At 38.2% G+C, this 23,322-nt stretch overlaps 1 protein-coding gene across 7 annotated transcripts in view; it reads right to left on the bottom strand.

Moving 5' to 3' along the window:
• PLD1 (phospholipase D1) overlaps positions 1–23,322 on the bottom strand; it is a 219,333-nt gene that overhangs the window by 104,577 nt on the left and 91,434 nt on the right. For all 7 annotated transcript variants that reach the window (XM_081300817.1, XM_081300815.1, XM_081300814.1 and 4 more), the window contains 7 exons: positions 15,691–15,879; positions 15,336–15,463; positions 13,112–13,257; positions 12,803–12,911; positions 11,286–11,351; positions 4,866–4,924; positions 3,701–3,793 (listed from right to left, as the gene is read on the bottom strand). In XM_081300817.1, the coding sequence (XP_081156943.1) occupies positions 3,701–3,793; positions 4,866–4,924; positions 11,286–11,351; positions 12,803–12,911; positions 13,112–13,257; positions 15,336–15,463; positions 15,691–15,850 (761 nt within the window). In that variant the 5' untranslated portion in view covers positions 15,851–15,879. The remainder of the gene's footprint in view (positions 1–3,700; positions 3,794–4,865; positions 4,925–11,285; positions 11,352–12,802; positions 12,912–13,111; positions 13,258–15,335; positions 15,464–15,690; positions 15,880–23,322) is intronic.

A 23,322-nucleotide genomic window follows, 5' to 3' on the forward strand; every position in this document is an offset into this window, starting at 1 on the left:
AGCAAATGCAGCCATTATACATTTTAGAAGAAATGTAAACGCCAAGGCCCTGATATCGAAGGTGACTCAGGGATTCTGGAAGGACTGAGTCCAGACACGTAGCTGCCTGCTGATAAAATCTGGTTAAGGCTAAGAGAGTAGACAGAGCGTGCATATTTGTGAAAGCTCCTCCTTGTGTTTGGCTTGTGATGCAAGCTAGAGTGCAGACATGTGACACAGGCCCAGCTGTCTGGCAATGGCATGCTATGTGGCTGACCAGGAAGGAGTCACAGGCTTTGGAAACCACAGCTGATGATCTGAGAACATCAAATGTCCCAGACTTGTGTCTTTGCCTGCCTGAAAGTCAAGGGTATCTAATTGACATCCGAGCCAACTCCAGCCAGAACTCCACACCAGGGACAGCAGGGTGGCATGACAGTGGGGTGGTCCACATCCAGATGCCACAAGCTCCAGCCATTAACAGTCAAAAACAAATCTGAGAAAGTCTCTCAAGGGCACAAGCTTGTGGCATAACCACCAGGGTCAAGGGCTGCAAAACACTCCTGCAGGGAGAGGTCACCAGGTGCCACTGTGTGGGTGTGCCCTGCTTAGAGGTGCTGGTGCGGGCTGTATCGTCCTGCAGGAATGGGGCTGTTTTCTCTAATTCACAGAGACCCTGCACAGACATAGCCCTGTTTAACAACAGAAATGAGATGCTGTGTTTTGCCAGGGCCCTGCTCAACTCCAGTGGGTGAGTGGCATCCTGTATAAGCAGTGCCTCCCCTGCTCCTCCAAGTTGAGGTAGCCTGGAGATATGGAACTGTGGAGCACTGACAGCTGGATTTTGAAAACTGAATGCCATGGTTTCTGTTTTGACAGTGATGAGTTATTCTCAACGGTCATCAGATGGGGTAAATTGCCTTTATTTAAAGTTCTTAATTATGTTCTTCATTGAAACTCCTCTGATTTCTCTTCCTTCCTTCCTTCTTCCTTCCTTTCTTGTCAATAGATTTTTTTTTCTTTAATAGAAGAATGTGCATCAAGAAGTCTTCAGGCAAGGCAACCATCCTAACTAAATAGTGGTTGCGTGAACAGTTCCCAGAGAATGAATAAGACCATTTAAATATTGTTACTGTCTAAAATATTAATTCTTGGTATAGTTTACAGTCTACCAGTGTAAATGTTAAATTCATTTTTTAACATCTATACATGTCTTGAGACATAATTTGAGATGAGAAATTTAATATGGAATCTACTATAAGGTACAGAGAATTTGCTCAATAAATGAGCTCTATGATAAGATGTTTCATCCTGTGGGGGGAAAAATGCTTTCTCTGTTGCTCTTGTTTTTTTTTTTTTTTTTCTTGTCCCTGAGATATGGTCATCTTGAGACCTGATTGAAAGTTTAACTGCCTTGTTTGCTTTACTTTGGTTTGTTGATATAGAATAAATAAGAAAGTGATCCAGCCAGGCACAGTGGTACACACCTGTAATCCCAATGGCTTGGGAGGCTGAGGCGGAAGGATCATGAGTTCAAAGCCAGCCTCAGCAATTTAGGAGTCTCTAAGCAACTCAGTGAGACCCTGTCTCTACATAAAATACATGTTTAAAAAAGGGGGGGGCTTGGGATGTGGCTCAGTGGTTAAGAACCTCTGAGTTGAATATCTGGTACAAAAATGCTTTCTGTGGATACATAAGAAAATAATTAAAAAGTTAAAAATGAATGTCATCTCTAAAAGTAACTCCCCTGCTTTAGACACCAATACAATAGACTTCTACTGTGAGAAACTTTTCAAACTAATTTTGTCAGCTACTCTTTATCATCCATATATGATGTCTGATATTTCAAATCCCTCAAATATGGCTCAGGAAATATTAATATGGAACCAAGGCTTTAATCTTCACAGAAAGATTTACACAATTTAAAATGATGACACATTTCATTCCAGGGAGGATCATATCTTTTTTAGATTGTCCTGGTTGAAACATGATTTAATCTAAAGTTAAAAAAAGGAGGAGGGGCACCCACATTTCTTATATATAAGAAAATCCCTCCCTATCTGGTGGCTGCTGCTTCTCATAAAGGTCCTAACACAAATTCAACTCCTCGGGAGCCTTTCCTTGACTCCAGCAGCTAAAGTCACCCATTCTAATCCCCAAATCCCTCACTATCCCATTATCTCTATGGCCCGACTAAATTTAAATCACCTACTTGGCTCCTTGACGTCATCACTGCCTACTTTTCCCTCACACAGAGCCCCATGAGGGCGGCACCTTGGTTCCACAGTAGCTAGAACACAACCTGGTATACACGAGGCCCTCCAGAAGTGACTGCATGAAGCTGACCAAGGCCTTCCATTCCTTAAGTAGTTGCCTTAGGTTGGTTTGCCTGAGAAGTGAGCTCTAAGGATATGTGTAGAGTAGCTTATTAGGGAGGTGGCACCAGGAAGCACCAGTAGGGTAGGACAGGCAGACCAGCCAGGAAGGGAGCCCGCAAGGTGTGTTGTCATGCAATTTATCATGGGCAATCGGGCTCTGAGCCTGCCCGGCAGCTCTGGAAGACAGCATAGGGCAGCAGACAATCATCTCAACTGAGGGTGAAGAACTGATAGGAGTCAGGAGCAATCGAGGGAGCTGCTTGCACTTACAGTTCACTCTGCACACAGGCAGGAGGGTTCTGGAGCCCAGAGTTTGGGGGCAAAGAATCATCAGTGCTTAACGCCCAAGCCCGCATGCGACACCATGGTGACCATATAGCCGCTGACCATCTAGCACCTAGATTACCAAAGCACAGCACTGCCAGTAAGTGGTCACAAGGAATCCGCATGGGGCCACAGTGGGCTGGGAAAGTTTATCCAGGAGAGTTTATTTGAAAGCAAATTCTTTTGCCAGTGTATTATTTCCCTCTTTACTTTAGTAAAAATGTTTTTTATAACAAAAAAGTTTCTATTTTCTTCAGTGTAATCTTTCCTTGTAATCCTTTCCTTATAATTTTTTCCAGCCTTTCAAAGCTCAGAAAGTAAAAGCCCAACTTAATGATATTTTCTGTTGGTGTTGTTTTAAATAAATATGGTTGGAGGTAGGTCCCCATATTACTTATAGATATTTTGAATATGCACATAGACATACGGTAACTCTACATTTAACAACATGAAGAACTTTGCAAAGTACTGCACTGTTTCACATTTCCATCAGCCATGTTTAAGGGTCCCAATTTCTCTACATCTTCATTGACATTTATTATGATCCATCTTTTTTCATTATAGTCACTGTATTTTATTGTGGATTGGATATACATTTCTCTAATGACTAGAGATGGCCGAGCTTCTTTTCAGATAGTTGTTTTGACCATTTATACCTCTTCTTTGGCAGACCAGTTTTGGAGTCTTATATCAGTTGGATTTTCTTGCCTTTTAATTAAATGTATTGGGGTGCTGGCAATTGAACCCAGGGCCTCAGGCATGCCAGGTACATGATACTCTACCACTGAACTATACTCCCAGCCCCTCCACTGGGATTTTAGGCATAAAGTTTATATACTCTGCCTATTAGTCTAATTCTGAATAGGATTTTTGAAATGGATGCTGGAATTTGAATTTTAAAATATAATAAAATTTGTTCTGCCATGACTTTAAAAGGATTTATATAAAGGAGTATATAAATACTCCCCTAACACCCAGTTTTTTAATACAAACACACACACAAAACTCGTCAGTCCTACCTTTTTGACCATCGGTAGCAGGCTCTTCCCTGACCACAGCAATTCAAACCCGGTATTCTGTGTCCCCCAGATCGCTTCATGATCATACCTTCTCTAAAAGAGACATCAAATTAATCCACCATCTTCAAACCTGGCTTGTTCAGCTTCCCAACTTGGGACTAAATAAATGGTCTCATTCCTCACATGATTTTCTTCCCCACTCTTTCCTCCTTCACCCTAGTGTGCTAAGTGTCACGCTGATAAGGCTGGGTACTCCAGCAGCTAGTCTTGAAAGCACCCCAGTCACATACACCTCTTTTGCATGTGGGGCTGTGCAGCTCTATTGTGCACAGTGCAGAAGATTAGGCTTGCTGGCTCCTGGCTCTCAATGCTACATGTTCCCTCCAGTCACTATGACAACCTAAAAAAGACTCCAAGCATTTCTTCTTGGTCCCACTGCTGAGACTTGGCATGGGGAGGGGTGTTCACCCACAGATTCCAGCACACTTCTGCGTCCCTCCACTCACAGTTCCAACAATGGAGCCACACCAAAGGAAGTAGAGCAAAGCCACTAGTTTTGGAAGATGTGACAAGAGGGGCTGGGGAGGTAGCTCAGAGGTAGAGTGCTTGCCTAGCATGCTCAAGGCCCTGGCTTTGATTCTCAATACCAAAAAAAAAAAAAAAAAAAGTGACAAGTGGAGCAATAACAATGTCTAAAAAACAAAAACAATTTTAAAACAATGACTGACAGGGCTCCTAACCAGAATTAAAACTTAAGCACTTTCTATGACCAAGAGCTAATATTGTGAAGGAGAATAATGATTTTTCAATAGCCATCAACATGAGTGACTGTAAACTTTTGTAAGTGATTGGAAAAGGACCTTTTTTGTCTGTTTGAGTGCCTTCTCCCACAGACCACCCTTGCTGTGGGTACTGAACACTCCCAATGCTGGGTTAGGAGGAAGCTGAGCTGTCAGCACATTAGGAAGATGGTGGAGCCATTGCTACCATCATCTACTGAAGGAGACGCTCTGCTTCTTACAGCAGGTCTCCTCAGTTGGTCTTAGTCTACTGGGGAAACAAGCTGGTGGTAAATCCAGTGGCACTCCATCACTGCTGCCACAATGAATGTCACTGCACATCAGCTTTTCACACTTCTCTCTAAGCATCCAATGCTGGAACTCACAGGCCCTTTGGTCCCAAATCGCGGATGAAAGATAGCTGGCTTATGTCAAGGAATTCTGTCTGGAAAGAAGTGAAAAAAAAATACACTTTAGAAAGTTAAAGAACGGGGGAGGGAGAAAGAAGGAGGGATGGCAAGGGAGAAAGGAAGGAAGGAAATTCATTTCTGTTTACAAAAACACATTATTGGGTACCACTATGGGCAAATGCTGTTTGGTACACTCTAGAGAGATCGATAATGATGGTATTGCCCTGAGAAAGTACTGATTAGAAGCACATAGCTAAAACACAACCATGAAGGATGATGTGGAGACCAAATGCTCAAGAAGGCCAAGGAAAGGGACTTCACTTCCAATATTGCTCTCTGTTCATTTTTGTTGTTGGAGGAGAAGGTTCTGTGGCATAGGGTGCACCCAATAATAAAAGAACATGTGAAGGCAGTGAGGTGGGGCCAGATGCAGGAACAGGAGGAAGCGACGGATGAAGGGGAAGAGAACAGAAGGAGCAGGAAGGCAACAGGATGCACAGCTGTCCTTAGTGAACGAGGTGAAGAAGGGTCAGAGAAAATCATGGCATTGCATGTTGCAGAGAAGTTAGGGAATATCAGGCCTAACAGGAAGAATTATTTTTGATGAGTCAAAAAGGAAGAGAATTTGAAGACCATCTTCATTGTAGAAATTAATAGATTAAAACCTATAAATATTGTAATAACAACAGCCACACCTAACATGTACTGAAGACTTATTATGTGTTGGCATTGTGTTTGGCAGTTTTCACACGTTACCTCAAACCCCTCTGAAGGTAGTTACTATTTTCCCATTGCACAGAAGAGGAAAATGAGCAGGGGTAAGCTAAGGTTTTTTGCAAAGAATCAGACAGTAAATATTTTGGGCTTTGAGGGCCATAAAGTCTCTGTTGCAACTGCTCAACTCTGCCATGGTAGTAGGAAAGCAGGTATAAGTCACACATAAATAAACGTGTGTGGCTGTGTTGAATAAAACTTTTTTATGTAATTATAAAATATAACTTCACATGTCACAAAGTTTTATTCTTTAAATTTTTTCAACCACTTAAAACACAAAATTCTATTATTAGCTCACAGAACATAGAAAAACAGGCAGTGGGCTCTATTTGGCCCATGGGTTCTAGTTAGCCAACCCCTGGTTTAGGTAAATTGTCTAACATCCATAATTAGCAAAGGATAGAACTCGTACCAAGTGAGACCAAATTCATCATCCTCAAAACTAAACTGCAAAAGCAAAATGTCATTCAACCTTTATCTTGTTCAAATTAAGTACTTTGCATATTCTAGCTGGGTGAGAGCTACATGCAAACATAGACACAGAGAGTGAAAACCAAATTGATAGTATGTAATGCATAACATGTGCAGGGGTTTTACAGTAATCCTTGAAACAACCAAAGTTAGAAATAGTGATATTCCCAATGTGCAGATTTATTCTTTTTAAGCAGCCAACAGTAAGTCTAGATCTGCCAGTGGTCCTTAAACCATGCCAATAACAGCTTCCACAGAAAAAAATATTCTCCCAGCATCAATCAGGAAGTACAGAGAAGGGAGATTAGACATGGAACAAAGTTCTGTGGGAAGAACCAGGCAGGTTTCACATGAAAGCAGTTATAAAGTTACAGAATAGGGGGAGGGGAGAGCACACCTGTCTAATGTGATATCACAGAGGAAGTAGCACTTGATCTAGGTTTGTAACTGAGATTTACCAAATGAAATACATACTTTATTTCTGTTTGGAAATGCTTAATATTAATATTATAAGAAAAAATCACAAATATTTTAGAATCGTAAATTCTTGTGAGATTCAATTAAATGTTTGTATTTCTTTTCTTGGGTTATTTGAAGAAAGTACATTTTGAAAATTAAAAAGGATTTACCTATCAGATTTTTTTCACAGTATACAGATATTAGATGACAACTGAAAAATATGTTCAGAGTTTAATGAAAATTCAATAAATCTATGCATAAGTTGTAAAGACAAATTAAAAGCATTTAAATAACTTTTAAAAATCCCAAGTTAAACATATCTTCACATAATACTTTTTAAATAAGAATTTTAAAAGCCAAAGTCTTTAAATTTCATTTCTTACATAAAACCCAGTGATTCAGCACCATACATTTTTTATCTGATTTGTGAAAATACTTTCTAATTGGAAAATGTAGTAACCTATGTGGTTATTAGAAATGACATTCAGACTGTCAACCATAGAATGCAAAATATTTTAAGACCCTAAGACATAGCTTCTCATTTTATCTCTAGGATGATGCGAATCCTATTTTATATTTGAAGAAACTACTATAGATGTGTAAACAACTGAATGGAAGAATAAGAACTAAAGACAAAAATCAAGGAAGCCACTTGTCTAATTTCTAGATATTCTTATTTATATAGCTCTTATCATTTAATAATTGACAACAGAAATAATCTCTGAAAATAATTCATAACTTTAGAACATAACAAAATTGCTAAATGTGAGGAATTTCATCTAAATAAAAATATGCATTATAATGTAGAAAATTGTAATTGTACATTACTATGAAATTTAATTTATCTTAATGGCTTATTAAAGTTTGACTAATGGGAGATTTCAAAGAGAAATCAGCACTATTATAGAGAAAAGAAAAAAAACTATTGGCAATAATGGTCAAATACAGATTTTTCAAATTGAAAGTAAATGTGTTATCACCAATTTCTAGGGAAACCAAATGAACAAAATGTGCAATTTTACAAAGATTATGTTGTGCAAACCTCTCAGTGCATCTTCAGTGATAAGAATTCCATTCTCCATTTGGGCATATGATTCTCAGGTAAAAGAATTTAAAGATCATTTGAACCTAACAATATCCCATGGGATTTACTGTGCAAAGTACCAATGGGTATCTTTTTGTTTTTGTTTTGGAGAAGGAGTTGTGAAAAATTCAATTAAATAATGTTCTTGGCAATAGGTTGTCTCAAGTTGAAAATACCAATGTGACTTACCAATTGGATACTTGAAAGGTTAGAGAAACGTGCTGCAGGAATTTTCGTGCCAAGAGGCAAGCAACCAAACCTAAGGGTAACACGGGCCCTAGAAATAACCTGGCAATCACCCTGTCCTTTCCATCTATCTTTGAAGGATAAGGGGATGATGACTTTCAGAGGCCCCTTCCATTCCTCAGGTAGCCAAAAATTTAAGTGTGTGGGCAAATGGAAAATTCTCAGATACAGGAAGATGAGAGGGTTGGGAAAGGCAATCCTCTGGTGATGGAGAAGGGGAGGCCCAGGTACTCTAGGGATGGCTGTCTTCCAAATAAAACAGTTAACAGAGGTACAGGGTACTAAGGAGACATCTCATCAACGTAGGAATGCTAAGGTTGGACTAAGGTCTGCATCCTTCTGAGATTCCATCAGGAGAAAGAAAGCACCTCCCTTAATCTGCAAATGCAGGCATTTGATTCAGTACAGCTCTTCTCTGTTGAAATGGATACCCTGTGTGCATCTTATTCCCTACCTATTCTTCCATTCAAGTTAAAGTCATTCATCCTATGAAGGAGGGAGGTGAACTCAATACTATTGATCTGTGGGAGGTTCCAAGCAAGATTTCAAACTAATCACTATGTTGGAGATAAGGCATCTGAGTTACAGAAGTGAAATGATTTACTTCTAGTTAGGATTAAGATAAGATCCTATCAGTTTAGGGACTTCTCTAGAAAACAGTGCATTTTGTTCCACACATAGATTTTAATCTTAGGTAAGAAAAATAAATAAATTTATTGTTCCTTATTCCTCTTCCTTTCAATTCCCTGGAAGATAAGCATTTTCCAGTAACTATTTAAAGTGCCCTGTTAGTGGGCACTGACTCAGTTTCAGAACACAAGAGGAATTCTTACATGAGTTCTTGTTATTGTACAACTCAGGTATGGAGCGCTACTTCTTTCACAAATTTATGTCAAGTAAGAAAGTAAAATACAGGTGTGCCCACTTTACATTCAGGAAACTGACTGAATTACCAATAATCTCTGATGGAACTGTGATGCAGAATCAGCTAGAACACTGGGATGTCCTGTTTGTCCCAACCACAAGGAGGAAAAAAGGAAATAAAAACAAAGTCTTCATAATCCTGGAAGAGTTTGTTGTCTGAGTGCCTACCCAACCAATGACTTAATAAAAGGAAAAAGGAAAAACTCTCCATGTCTAATTTCAAAATCCATTTGAGAAAACTGAACAGTCACTGCTTTGAAGCCTAAACACAGTTCTTTCTGGTAAATCCTATTACACAAATCCCACAATAATCTTTCTCCACTTTTTAAAGTAGTTCAACTTTACCAAGACATTTTAAAGTTGGCAATAACATTTTAGTCTCTCAAACTCTCCAGATAAGAATCAGCCAAATTATTTGTCAAAAGCATAGATTCCAAATATAGATCTGGACCATTCTAGAGTTAATGAGGATGTATCCTATCTAGTTCCTTGATCTATGATCCATGATGCTATCAGTTTAAGGACCTGAATTAACTTTAAATAGACTCATTTTGTACTCTTAAAGTATAAACTTATTATATGTGCATATATAAAATGACTTGTAGTATGCTTTTTGCAGATGGGTTTTTTAAAATTTCTCATAATTACCAAGGGAAACACATAGATGCCAATCTAATTTTATGAATGTGATGTGGAGACCTGTGAATCTAGTCTTTAGACCAGATTAAATTTAATATGAAAGGAAAATAAGGTTAGAGAATTAATGTATATCAAATTGTATCTAATGCTTGAATCATTTTGGAGAATTCAGCTGTTGGAGGGAATAATCTTAGTAATATGAGATCCCCTCACTTTTGATGGGGATAATATATTTATCAAGTTACTAACTAGGTTTTCTTCTCCAAAGGAAATATTTATAAGGCACCCTGGGATATCTAAACACAATATAGATTAACTTTGAAAAGATTTTTATGACAGGAAAAGTAATTTAAATGAACACTTAAAAAAATGTAAACATTTTTTAGTTGACATCAGAATCCAAAATGTAATAATGTACATGGAAAGAAAAGAATGAACTCACCAAGTACTGTCCTAAAACCAAAAGAAATAGTACAAGTAAAGTCATAATCAGGCAGAAAAGTAAGAAAAATGGAAGATTATTGACACAGGTATTAGTATACATTTAAATAATTCTGCATTAAAGAAAACAGCACATCTGATTTCACAAACTGTAACAAAGGGCAATGTTTTTAGTAAAAACAGCAGAGTTCCCTTACCTGTGATGTTATTTCAACCTTATATGATTCTAAATCCTAGAAAAGACCTGACCCCTCCCATCACCCTACTCTGGAGATCCTCTGATGGAACCCAAACTGCTGACTTTCTTGAGAAAATGCTTCTCCAGGAAGACACAGAAGTTCCCTCAAGTCCATCAAATATCCCTGCATGAGCTGCTGCAGGAGATGAGCAGCAGGCTGGCTCTGGGCCAGCTATGTGTAAGGGAAGCAGGTGTGCGTGCGCATCTTTGGACCAGCTTCCCAGGAATATGCAGGCAGGAGCAAAAGGGCACCTCCCACCCCTGAGAAACTCAGCAGAGCCAAGCGCTCTCTATTCCTCTCCTAAATATACCCTCTTTCATTTACGGATTTATGTGATGGTATTCACTAAACTAGAGGCCAAGTCACAAGTGCACTACTCTTTATGTTCTGCACCATGCATTGACCCTACAGCAATACAGTCTACACCCAGACATTCTCAGTTTCCAGACCCCTGGATAACTGAAAACTAACCTTTTTAAATTGCGTTATCCTCAAGGGCCCCTAAGATGGTAGAGCTGGTTGTATGCTGGCACTGTAAACCTGCTTCTTCCTGCTTGCCAGCTGCCTGGCTCCCAAGATCAATCTCCGGGGTGCCTCCAATCTCCAATCCCCACCACCCTCTTCTCTTTTCTTGAGAGCTCTTCCTTAAGAAGAGCCTGGCTTTCTCAAGCTTCTCACTTTCACATGAAAAGACAGGCCAATCAGATGGCCATCCAAATATGCTCCAGAAAGTCTTGGGTATTCAACTCTGCTTAGCTGTTTTCATCACTTACTGCTTAAAGTTTTTTCTCTGGAACTCAAAAGGACTTTTGGCAGAAGAAGCCTGAGGGGAGAACAGGGTTGATTTCTAGATAATCCAGTCTGCGGTAGCACTCCGGCTCACTTAAGTCTGTTGTTAGAGACATATTAAGTTCTATTCAATATTTTAAATATAGCATCATATCACCATAAACTGGCTCCCGGCTGTCAAATCAATTTTGTATTCATTAATTTGTTTTAATTCAAGGAAAAATGTAAATGTGGATGCAAGCACTGTGTTAAAAAAATCACTCAAAATTCAGCTCACAATTTACTCTTTTAGAAATTACTTCAAAATTTAAATCACTGAAGAGTACTTACTGTGGCATGATAATTTCTATACATGGGCATTTTTAGTATCTTTGTCAGGTAATCTTCTAGTTGTTTCTGTAATGCAAATATTTTAGATAAGAATTAATATAGCCATAGAAAAATTTAAATAGTGATAATGATAAAATCATCATTTCATCTTAACCCCTGTAAGTTATGATAATATTTGCTAATATTATCACTGGGCAAGGAACCCTGAATAGCATTAATGTATTATTTCTATAGTTTTTCTTCAATTATTATTTAAATCTCTTCTTGCTATTTAATATTCCACATGCATAGGTCTTTTATAAATTGCTAACAAGACCTGAGCTGTATGTTTTTAATCCTCCATAGCTATTAGAACAGGATTTGTTCATGGTAGGTAATTTCAAGTCATTTGTTGATTTTACCAAAACACCTGTGTATTTTCAATTCCAGCATTTAATTTACCCGTAGATTCATCATAATTTTTGAATAGTTTTCAAGCAATAAGGAAGGAAAATGTTAAAAGAAAAAGATTTTCTAACCTTGATTTTTCAAATATGTTAAAATGTGTGTGTATGGGGAAAGCGGAGGTTTATAGACTTGGAGCATTGCAGTAACATATATCAAGTATATTGACCTTGACACATTAAGCCAGCACCTTTTTGCTGAATCACTGAGGGTTAATAGGTATAATCACTTTTAGTTGGGCTCATACATGTGCACACAATAACCAGAAATTATGTAATTTTATATGTCTAAGTTATCTTGGAAAATATTTAGTCCAGACCCCTAAAAAGATTTTAAACAAAGATAACTACACAAGAAAAAAATATTCCCTCTGAAACATAAAATTTTCAGATTATAAAACAGAATGCACAGAAATGAACAAATTACCGATTAATATCCTAATAAAAAATGCAAGTCCCTCACCCCTTGCAGTACCAATCGTAGCAGGGTGGCAAACACATCTCTTATCTTGAGTTTCCTATTCTAGCATGCGAGTCTGTGCTCAGCCTACTCTCCTAAACGCTAACTGCCCCACCTAGAGCAGAGCAATGCAACTTTCCATATTTAATATTTAAAGTGAACTAACATATAGGAGCAAATGTATGGAAATGGAAATAAATGATTTTAAGAGAGTAGATCTCAAAACCCAACATGATACACTCAATCTTCAATTCACAACAAGTTTAGGGAGGTACTAGGAGGAGGACAGCTCTTCACAGCATAGCTACCAACAAACACTCTTCAGTGCTGATACACCCTCTCGATGGCTTGGGAGGATGGGGATGCCTAACTGGTTCCAGAGAAGCTCAACCTTGCTAGGGCTAGAGGCCAGCAGGTAAAAGAAACTTCAGCTGGAACCCCTCACCTCTCATTAAGTGCCACCTTTCTACTGTGCTGCAAAACTATGTTCAAAACAACAGAAGACCATGTATGTATAATATGTCAAGATACACTCTACTCTCATGTATATCTAAAAAGAAAAAATTAAAAAATAAAAAGCCCAATAAAATCAGCAAAAGGGTGAAAGAACTTACCCTCCTACCAAAGAACTGTTCTTCTCGAATCATGTTTCCAGATGAACGGGGCAAACTAGGCATCTCTCGAGGCTCCTCCCCTCTGACGTTCTGTCTTCTAAACGTGTGTCTAACACACACACATAATGCAAACATTTATTAGAGAATTCTTTGAACTCTCATATTTCATGAAATGTCTTATTTTTAAAAGAGCTTATTTAATTGAAAATATCTACCAACAAGCGACTAGATGACATAGAAAATGAATGAAATACACTCCCATCCAATTTGTGTGTTGGGTTAACTTCATCTAAATTCTGAAATGGTTACCTTCTGGTAGGAATGGGAATTCGGATAAAGGCTTTGTACTTCAGCAGCTCTCTGTGAAATTCTTGAAAGTGCTTGAATTTCCTTTTAACTTGCCATTTAAATTCCCCATGTGTTAATTCAATAGTGTATAGATTGATACTTGGCACCTACAGTGATAAACAAAAATGGTTGGTATTTTAGATAATAAAAACTCCAAAAGCTCTCAATGAAAAATAGCTAATTAATTAGTAACATGGAAGTATACTTAAGTTCAGCCTACATACTTTGCATAAGTACTTTAAGCAAATATTTTTCAGAAACAATTGATCACAGAAATAATATTCTCTTAACGATCCACATGATAAATTACACAAGACATACTTTGGATCACGCCACACTCCTACAAACCCTTACACATACTCAGAGAGAGAGAGAGAGAAAATATGTGCGTGCACGCGCAAAAAACAGAGAGAGAGGGGTGGGGGAGGGAGGGAGGGAGGAAGGAGTCCAGGCCACAAGTACAAAAATGAACAGGTAACTGGTAAAGGTGAGAGGAAAGTAGGAGGTGGTGGATGCCAGGAGCACCACCTTAAACAAATTTGTCCTTAAAAAAAAAAAAAAAAAAGGTATAGCATGTCTTCTTCCCTGCTCCTTCTGAAACACACTGCAATGTCTACCTTCATCTATGCCATTCCCCACTGCCCTGGGGCACTACCAGTGTTCAGGAAGGGTGGGTAGAAGCAGTTGCTGCAGTACTAAGCATATAGTATATACTTGGATAATATACTGTGTATTTTTATTATAACCTACTAATACTATGGTACCCATTATTCAGATGAGGAAATTGAGAGAGGTTAAGTAATTTGTTTTGAGATAACAAAGCAAGGACAGTAACTAACCCTGCAGTCTGGCTCTAGAGTCTGTACATTTACCTCTTACACGTTATTGTCTCTCAATCTAAAAGCAGGCAATTAACATAAGAGGCAAAGGTCATCACAGAGATGCTCAACAGTTTATCAGGGAGATGTGAACCTAAAGCATAAGAAAAGCCTCAGGTGCTACACCAGGTGGGTGTAAATTGGGGATGAGCATGGGAGCATGAGTACAGGTTTAGGTTGGCCTGGTGAAGGCATTTTACTCTAGAGCTTTGTCACTGTTTAGTGAAAACATGTGAATGAAGACTAAAGGATGGAGCCTCAGTTAAAAAACAGAGAGGCAGAGTCTGCAGGTAGAATTCCCTCGGCATTGCTTTTGGGTAACAACACTGGCTAATCTTGAATCATGTTTTTTGTTATTTTGTTTTGTTTTGGTACTGGGGATTAAACCCAGGGGTGCTTAACTACTGAGTCACATCCCCACCTTTTATTTTTTATTTTTGAGACAGGGTCTCACTAAGTTGCTGAGGCTGGCTTTGAACTTGTGATCCTCTTATCTCAGCCTCCCAAGTTGCTGGGATTGCAGGTATGTGGCACAGCACCTGGCAGTATTTTTTTTTTTTTAAAGCCAAGTAGAAAAAGCAGTATCTTGCTAAATAAGCATTAGGAAAACTAAACTCTTCCCTGACTTGTACTTGGTATTCTAGTTATGATGGATATGCTTGAAAAGTCTAAAATGAAACAAAACTGGGGAAAGAGGAAGGCTCAGAGAGGCACCTTGCAATTTAAATTAATAAATTGCCTTCAATGCCACAAAGAGTATTGTCCAGAAAGGGGAGAAAGGAGTATGCAAATAAAGATGAAATAAGAAGGAATCAAAATCTCAGGATTTGAGAATTTGGAAACAGTCCAAACAAAAAGACAGACAAAAACCTAAAGAATAGGGTCATAGCTGGGAGAAAGGAAAATGGAAGTCAACGTAGTGATCCACACGTATTAACAAAAAGGCAAGTTCTTTCGGGGGGTTTGGAGGGTGGCTCCTGTGGAGCATCAGAAGAATAGAGGAACTCTGGATAGCGGGAAGGGGGGGAGGGGGCATGAGGGTAGGAAAGATGGTAGAATAAGATGGACATCATTACCCTAGGTACGCGTATGAAGACTCGAATGGTGTGACTCTATTTTGTGTACAACCAGAGAAATGAAAAATCGTGATCCATTTGTGTACTATGAATCAAAATGCACTCTGCTGTCTTGTATAGCAAATTAAAACAAATTAATTAATTAAGTAAAAATAAAATGAAATAAAAATTAGCACCAAAAAACTAAAAAAAAAAAAAAAAAAAAAAAGACAACTTCTTAAGTGCTCTGACCCTTGTCGTAGACGTGAAGCGCTCTACTTCCAGAACTTGTGCTTTTATTGGACAGCCGGAGAGATACGTCTGTATATTAGGCTCCTTAAATCCTTGAGTGTTATAGATAGCAGAGAAAGGGATATATCCTAAAAAAATAAAAAGTAAACAAAGTTATTCCAACAGGTGGCAGTAGCATGATTTTGGCCTCCTTTTGAGAATCAATCGCTAAAATAAGCAAGCCTCTTAGGGGATGATTCTCAGCTCTGTGTTCTGATCTCTGCAAGGAAGACAGATCATTCGCTGGTTATTTCAAACTGTGCTCTGTCAACCAACTCTGACGGGCTCCCTTCTCCCTCAGATCTGCAGGCTTTACCTTCCTGAGTCCTGGGATCCATGGGAGACACATCGTATTCCACCTCCTCTCCCTCGAAGTGGAGTTCCCGAGTGTCCAGATTTTCTATCAAATTGCTCATGTCGGCAGCGATTTTCTGCAGTGCAGAGGTATTTACCCTTGGCTCGTTTTTCAGGGACATGTTAACTTCAGACAGTCAAAGCAACGGGGCTGAGAAAGGAAAAAGGGTTACATAATTACCTTTTGGTCCAGGAAAACCCTGTCCCACAATTTGAATCCTGGCTTACATGCAGCACCAGGAAGCAAGTCAGGTCCCGGTGTGAACCCCAGTTAATGCCAAATGACCTTTCAATTACCTTCCTGCTTAACATTTAAAGGACTCCTAGCTTGTAATTAAAATGGAGAGAAATACCTAATTGCAAACAAAAAAGAAAAAGAAACACCACATTGAATAAGTGCCAACATTTCTCTCATATAATTTTATGAACTTCGATAAATGAAGAGAGATGTAAAGGAAATCAATCTGGGAATGCTTATTTTGAGAAAATAAATTGCTTCTTAGCTATAATAAATACATGAAAAGAAAAAAATAATCTTGTAAAATAAGTACCTTTCAACATTTCCTAAAGAAAATTTAGGGTATTTCACATATCTAAATATGCAGATATAGAAATGTTTTTGTGATAACATAATCATTGTATATTTTCTCTGTTGGTGATATTCCAATCAGAGTACACTACATCTTTGAGATACGAGGTTTTGGTCATGACTTTGCATGAGGTAAAATGATGTACGTGTCTTGAAAGGAAATTGATTAATATCCCTGCTCCTAAAGATACCTGAAGTGCTAGAATTACACTTCTCTCCTTTTTTTAAAGAAAACTGGTTCTATTTCATCCTGACATTTAATAACACAAGTCGCTGCACATCAGTACCCAGGGAAGAAGAGTTCATATAGATTTTATTTTTCATCTAAAATACTGTGATTTAAGCCTTTGGCACTGTCATCAGAGTTGGTTGAAAATTTTATAATACTCAATATAGAAATAATGTCTCTGTCACAACCAGGGTCTAAATGGAAGGGCTCTCATACAGGTAATTCTTTTGCACATGTTCATTAACATTATTGCAATTCACAAACATTAACTAAGCATCCACCATATTCGAGACTCAAGGAGTGAAAATATGAAGGGGAATAAGGCCACTACCTTACAAGTATCTGATGTGGGTGGGGGAAATAACTGAATAACCCCCAGTTCACCATTGCCCACATCCAAGGTCTTTCAGAGGATAGAAGGTACCAAAGAGAAGATCCCTAGCAGGGTTCTCTCCTATAGGAGCTCTCGAGAAGCTGGGTGCCCATGTAGGAATGCAAAGGAGAGTCTCAGGCAACCCTTATTATAATTCAACTAGTTTCTAAAACCTACACACTGTTGTGTCTGGTACAAAGAAACCTTGTTTGGAAATTCAAAGATAGGGGTGAATGAGGGCAGTTCTGGTTTGGATACACACACATACACATATATTAATTTATATATATAAATTAATATATCTAACTTCCTAATTAATCATTTCTATTTTTCCATGTTGGCTACAGGGAAACTTGAAGCCAAACTCATAAACTCAAACTCATTTGCTTTTAGCAAAATATAAGATTATCCTTGCCTATATCTCTTCCATTCAACTTTCTCTCCCACTTCTAATTTATATTCCAATAATAGTTAATGGGTACTAATGGCTTAGCATGCACCCAGCTGGTGGTAATCCTTTATAAACTATTACCTTAATCATTAATAATAAACTGTCAAAATCTTGCTATTTCTGTTTTGAAGATGACAAGAGTTTGTCATCCTCTCTTTGTAGATGAGGAAACTGAGAACAGAGATTAGATAATTTGACCAATGCTTTGTGGTGAAGCAAGTATTTCAATCCAGGTTTCTATGACCCAAAAGTCAAGGTCCTCAACCACAGTCTTTATCTTGCTATTTTTTGGAAATATGTAAGTGTCTTGGAATAGAGGGAAATGTTCATCTAAACAAGCATCCTGGGGCATATCCCTTTAAGAGATGACAGGTATAATTCCAGCAGCTTGGGAGGCTGAGGCAGGAGGATTGTAAATTCAAAGCCAATCTCAGCAACTTAGTGAGACCCCCTTCTCAAAATTAAAAATAAATAAAAATGGCTGAACCCAGCCCTCTTTTTAAATTTATTTTTACTTAATCCCCTGGGTTCACTCCCTAGTACAGAGAGAGGGTGGGAGGGGAAGATATGACTGATGAAAAGAACTGAAAATTCCCCCTGCAGCTCAGTCTCCATAGGACAAAGCCATTTCAATTCTTAAGGTCTTGGTTTCCTTATCTTTAAATTAAAGAGATTGAACCATTTCATCTCTAGAGTCCCTTTTATAATAAAACCCTAATTGTAGATAAAGGTACCATAAAATTGTTCAGCCTCTCTTAGTTTAAAGAACTTAACCCTTGTCCTATCCCAATAAATTAATCCAAGTAGTTTTGCACTTGAATAAGAAGAGTATGTGGCAGAATGTTTTCTAACCTGAATACTTTAATTAAGGTCTGGTTAGCCTCCATTTAGGAACTGTTGCCTCTGAACACAATTAAAATATTTATTTATTTCCTTTTCTCTTAATTCAACAAAGAAACACTCATTAGATGCCAAGCATTAGCTGGATTTTGCTTTATCTAAAATACAAGGTAATTAAAAGTTTAGAGGAAACGAGAAAAAGAAAAACAGGTCAGATATTACATCATATCATTGTCACTTGTTAATTTTTATAGACTTTAGAATTTTTTATCGATTAAATAGACTTATGCTTAACTTTGCCAACTTTCTCAGCATAGCAGAGAAAAACAAGGTTATTGCAAATGACCTTCCTTTTAGACAAAGTTCTAACATTAAAAAATGCATGTTGATAAATTTATATTATTTTGCATATGTAATTCTTTTGCATTTTTTAATTTTTAATTTTATTGGTGCATTACAGTTAATTTTTAATTTTATTGGTGCATTACAGTTTTACATAATCGTGAGACTCATTATGCCATATTTGTATACATATATAATATAATCGGATCTGTCTTATTCCTTGGTAACTTCCCTTTCCCTCCGCTCCTCTCTCCCCCAATCCTCTCGCTGTACTCTGCTATAGTCTTCTAATCCCCCTTCTATTTTTATTACTGTTATTTTAATTAGTGCATTATAATTATACATAATAGCAGTATTCATTGTGGGACTTTTGTACATGGACATCGTGTAATTTCTTATATTTTGTCCCCAGTACTTCCTCATGCCCTCCTTTCTTCCTCCCTTTACTCTATTGGTCTCCTTCTATTTTCATGAGATCCTTGACACATATTTTTTAATAAAAGAATTTAAAAATGCATGTTGGTTTTATAGTACACATAGATTAATCTCTACAAGATAATTGAGACAAATAGTATAGAGTCATTGGATCAAGTCAATATAAATAACTTATTTCCAATAGAGGAAAGATGGTGGAATGACTCTAACATAATTTTCCTAGGTACGTGTATGAAAATACCTAAGTGAATCCCACCATCGTGTACATCCACAAGAATAAGTCTAATTAGAATAAGACATATTCCATGCTTTTATAATTTTATCAAAATTAATTCTACTATCATGCATAAGTAAAAAGAACCAATTTTAAAAAGAGAGAAAAGAAACATATTAACTTGTAGATGAGTGAAAAAAAAAACAGGATAAAAGCCTCAACAGCCTGTTAACATTTATCTTCAAGTATTTATTATGTGCTAAGCGTTATTTTTGCACAATTATGTTTTTTAATGCTCATAACAGATTCTACTCTAGAGATTTAGTTAAGTAATTTGTCCAAAGTCACTCAGTTCATACCATGGTCCAGTTTTTAAAGAAGACTGGCTCTAAAATCTTATGAACTTGGCTATGCAGGTTTATAATTATTGATTTTATTTTATGGCTGAATGTCTATAAATTAAAATTAATCTTTTCTGTGAAGTGTGTGTTCTGTGACAACAAGAGATGGCTTCTACTTTAATAAAAAATCGTACCTTGGAAAGGATCACACTAACCCTACCATGATTACAATGATGGAAACAACATATCCTGACATCTTTCTGAATTTTTATGATTCATGGTATAAGATCACATAGAACCACAGTGGGCCCAGAGGGTCTGCAGATTTGTTCATGTGATCCCAAAGACTGCACCACCTAACAATGGAAAACAAATCGGGTGGTTTGTTCACCACTGCCTTCATTTCATCCAACAGCTGTGTTGCTGGTATCCTTGAATATCAAGCTATACAGACAGGTACACTCCTATAGTGTCAAATCTTCACAGTTAGTCAATGTTTTCTTTCATCTCAAATAATCCACACTGGGGGCTGAGCATCTGTCAGATTGCCAGCCTATGTTACCCTGAAGTGGGATAAGGACTTCATTATTTACCCTTAAGATAAAGTAAATCATTTGTTACTGCCTTATAAAATTATACTGCAAGATCTTTATCTCTTTCAGTACCAGGAAGAGATGGTGCCAATGGAGAGATAAGAGCAGCTGTGTTTTACTTCTGTTTGCATCTATATGTGGGAAATAAGTAAGAGTTGGTTTCTGGTACTTTTTTCCCCCGCCCTGGTTTTGAATACTAAAATTAAAAATCTTTTTAGGGAAGATTTAGTGACCTCCTATGATTCAGTGATGAAATCAGAGGAATCTAGCATTTGTGTCTGATCTCAATTTCAACAAGATTAGGAAGCACAGAACATCAAAGAGAAGCAGATATCCTCCTTTTCAGATAATAAATACATAAACATTCCCTTAGCCATATAACACTAATAACATTATTAATGATAATTATTGATATTAAAGTAAAATTTGAAATTAGCTAATATTTGCCAAATATTGTATAACATGCCAGGGACTCTAGAGAGAGATTAATCATATGACCTCTTTTAATCCTTACAACAGTCTTAGAAGCTCAGTCTCTCTGTTAACCATGCTTTAAAGAGATGCTTAGGGAAGGCAGGAAACTTGCCCAGGTCCACATGGTTGCAAAATGAGGCAGTTGGAACTGCCCCTAGTTGAAAGGCCTCCAAAGTCCACAGCTACTTAACAAACCAGTAATGAGAATGGGATAGAGGGAAGAGTGGGCCAACAAAAGTCTTTTACGCCTCGTTTGTATATTCTTTAAAAACGTCCCCCAAACCAATCACAACAACAAGAAGAAAACCCAGCATTTATTCTGTGAAAGTCATTGTGACTTACTTCTTGCTTCCCTTTCTAAATAATATGTGAAGTTCTTCTCTATTTTTTCCCTATGTGTTACTTGTGCTTACCAGGAGAAATAAACACAAGAGTTCCAAGCCAAAAATCACATCCCAATGTATGAATGTGAAAAGAATTAAAATTAGACCATTTAAAATGAAACTGATTTATAGGAATTTCTTGTTTTCCCATTTTTTTATTATGATGGAACTAATTGGAGGCTATATATCATACAATTCCCTCCCAGATATTATACAGAACATTTTTTAGCAAAACAAACTTGACGTTCCCTAAAGTAAAATCATAAATGTGGATTTAAGTACTAAACTCAGTCTCTAGTGATGTAAATCTTCGATAAATATTTTTTTAATTTAGTTGACTTAGAACAAAGTAAATGGCATTACCATATTTTACTTTTCAGACTATATATTTTGAGAAAAATAACACAGTTTTTAAAAAACCTCTTGACATTTGCTTGGATTTTTAAATTTAAAAAAAAATCACTTCCATAAATACCCATGGAGGGCTTATTATGTACCGTGCTCAGAAAGTTAGACATCAGTGATGTAGGAGGCAGGTTGAATGACCTGTGATGGTTCTGTGCTCACTATCACTGTAATGTGAGGCTACCACCAACTCCAGAGGGTAAGTGTCCCCCTTGTAAACTGGAAATAGGGTCATCTGGATCTCCACTCTTAAGAAGCTTCGAGAAGTGAGGTGGTAATGGATGAAATCCAAGGTGATCTGCATTGCCAGTTATCACCTTTAATTCAATTAAAAGGTGACCCCTGGAAGGTGAGTTTCCTTCATTTCGGTATTCTTCGGGGCCAGCCTGCTACATGGTACTCGAACTGTCATCCCATTTAGCTCCTAAAACTAAACTGGGCTATTTCATGAATGGGGTTCTCCCATTCAGCAAGTCCTGCCATTTCTGGACTATCCCACACAAATTGTAGAGAATCCAGTACGCCTCCCCTGCAAACCCGATCAGGGATAGTGGTCACCAGTCAGATTCAGATGCCACTCCTTTCTTTGCCCAGCTCCTTGGCCTCACCCCTTATTGTCTCCCTGGTTACACGTTTCCTTCTTTACACACTCATGCACTGTCACTTGTTTCTACTAAAATGGCTCCTGCTTCCTTTGGGATCCAGTTAGTTTTGTGAGTTTGATGACACCGACTAGTCCACAGCCACACCCAAAAATAAATGTGCACTCATGCACAGCATTTTGCATACATTTTTGTAGGTCTGTGGCTGTCTTAGGTTAAAAAGCCCTGTCCCCTGAGTTGCGCTCATGTTCTGATGTGCCGACACACCGTCTTCCCAAAAGACAGGGACATTCCTAGGGTAGGAGGGTCAGCCCCATGGCCATTCACCACAGACACCTTGCTGAGCACCTGCTCAGCAAATATTTGTCATTCAGTCAATTAATCAGTGAGCTGTCCACAGAGAAACTTGTCAGCCGCAGGTTGGTCAATGCAAAACACAAAGAGGTATTGTTCCCTTCAGATCCCACAGATGCTCAGATGTGACTGGCTGCTGGTTGAAAGAACCCCTGAAAGAAGCATGACATGAAAGAGATAGGCGTCCAAAGCCATCACAACTAACACAGCAAACTGCTACCAGAGTGTGGTGAGCCAGGCTTTTGCCCAGGGCTTCTCATGCATCATCCCAGGTAATCCTGTCAATGAAGGTGTTCTACCATTATTCCCACTTTGTAGATAATGAGACAGGTTGACCCAGGTGTCATAGAGTCAGTAAGGCAGCTCTCAGTCAAGTGCTGGCTGATCTGCAAGCCACCGGCCTATTTACCCCCCTTCCACTTGCCTCTGTGCCAAGGTAAAGAGATGCTGTGCTGCGGAGTCACATAGCCCCTCTCCTGCCCCCAGCCAGGGAGTCCAGCTTGCTATTACAGCTGCAGTTCTAAGACACAGCAATGATTCTCAAGCATTACCCTCCTGCTGAGCTCCACATCTAATCTGATCTCAGGACCCCAGAGCCCTGCAGTCTTCCATTTATTTATCCTTCCCTCTGGTTTCAGATCAAATCTTCCATTTGGTCTAAAAGTGATATTGCTTTTCCCCCCAAGGGGTTGCGGTCAGAGATGATGGCATTAAATCTGGATCCCCGGTGCCCACAGGCCTGAAGTTAGGAGTCCTGTTCTCACTTTTCACTAGCTAAAAACAAAAACAAATCTATGGCGACACAAAGCAGGATGTTTACATGGCTCTTAAACTTTCCATCATGTCTGTCACTGGTGAATTTCAACTAGTTTGGTATGTCATTCAGATACTTCTAATAATGATCCTTATGGCCATTTAATAGTAACCCGAGAAATTGGGGCAGCGTTATGACACAGAAGTGCATGTCAT

The sequence above is a fragment of the Spermophilus citellus genome, assembly GCF_964194105.1.
Source record: "Spermophilus citellus genome assembly, chromosome: 7".
Taxonomy (NCBI): domain Eukaryota; kingdom Metazoa; phylum Chordata; class Mammalia; order Rodentia; family Sciuridae; genus Spermophilus; species Spermophilus citellus.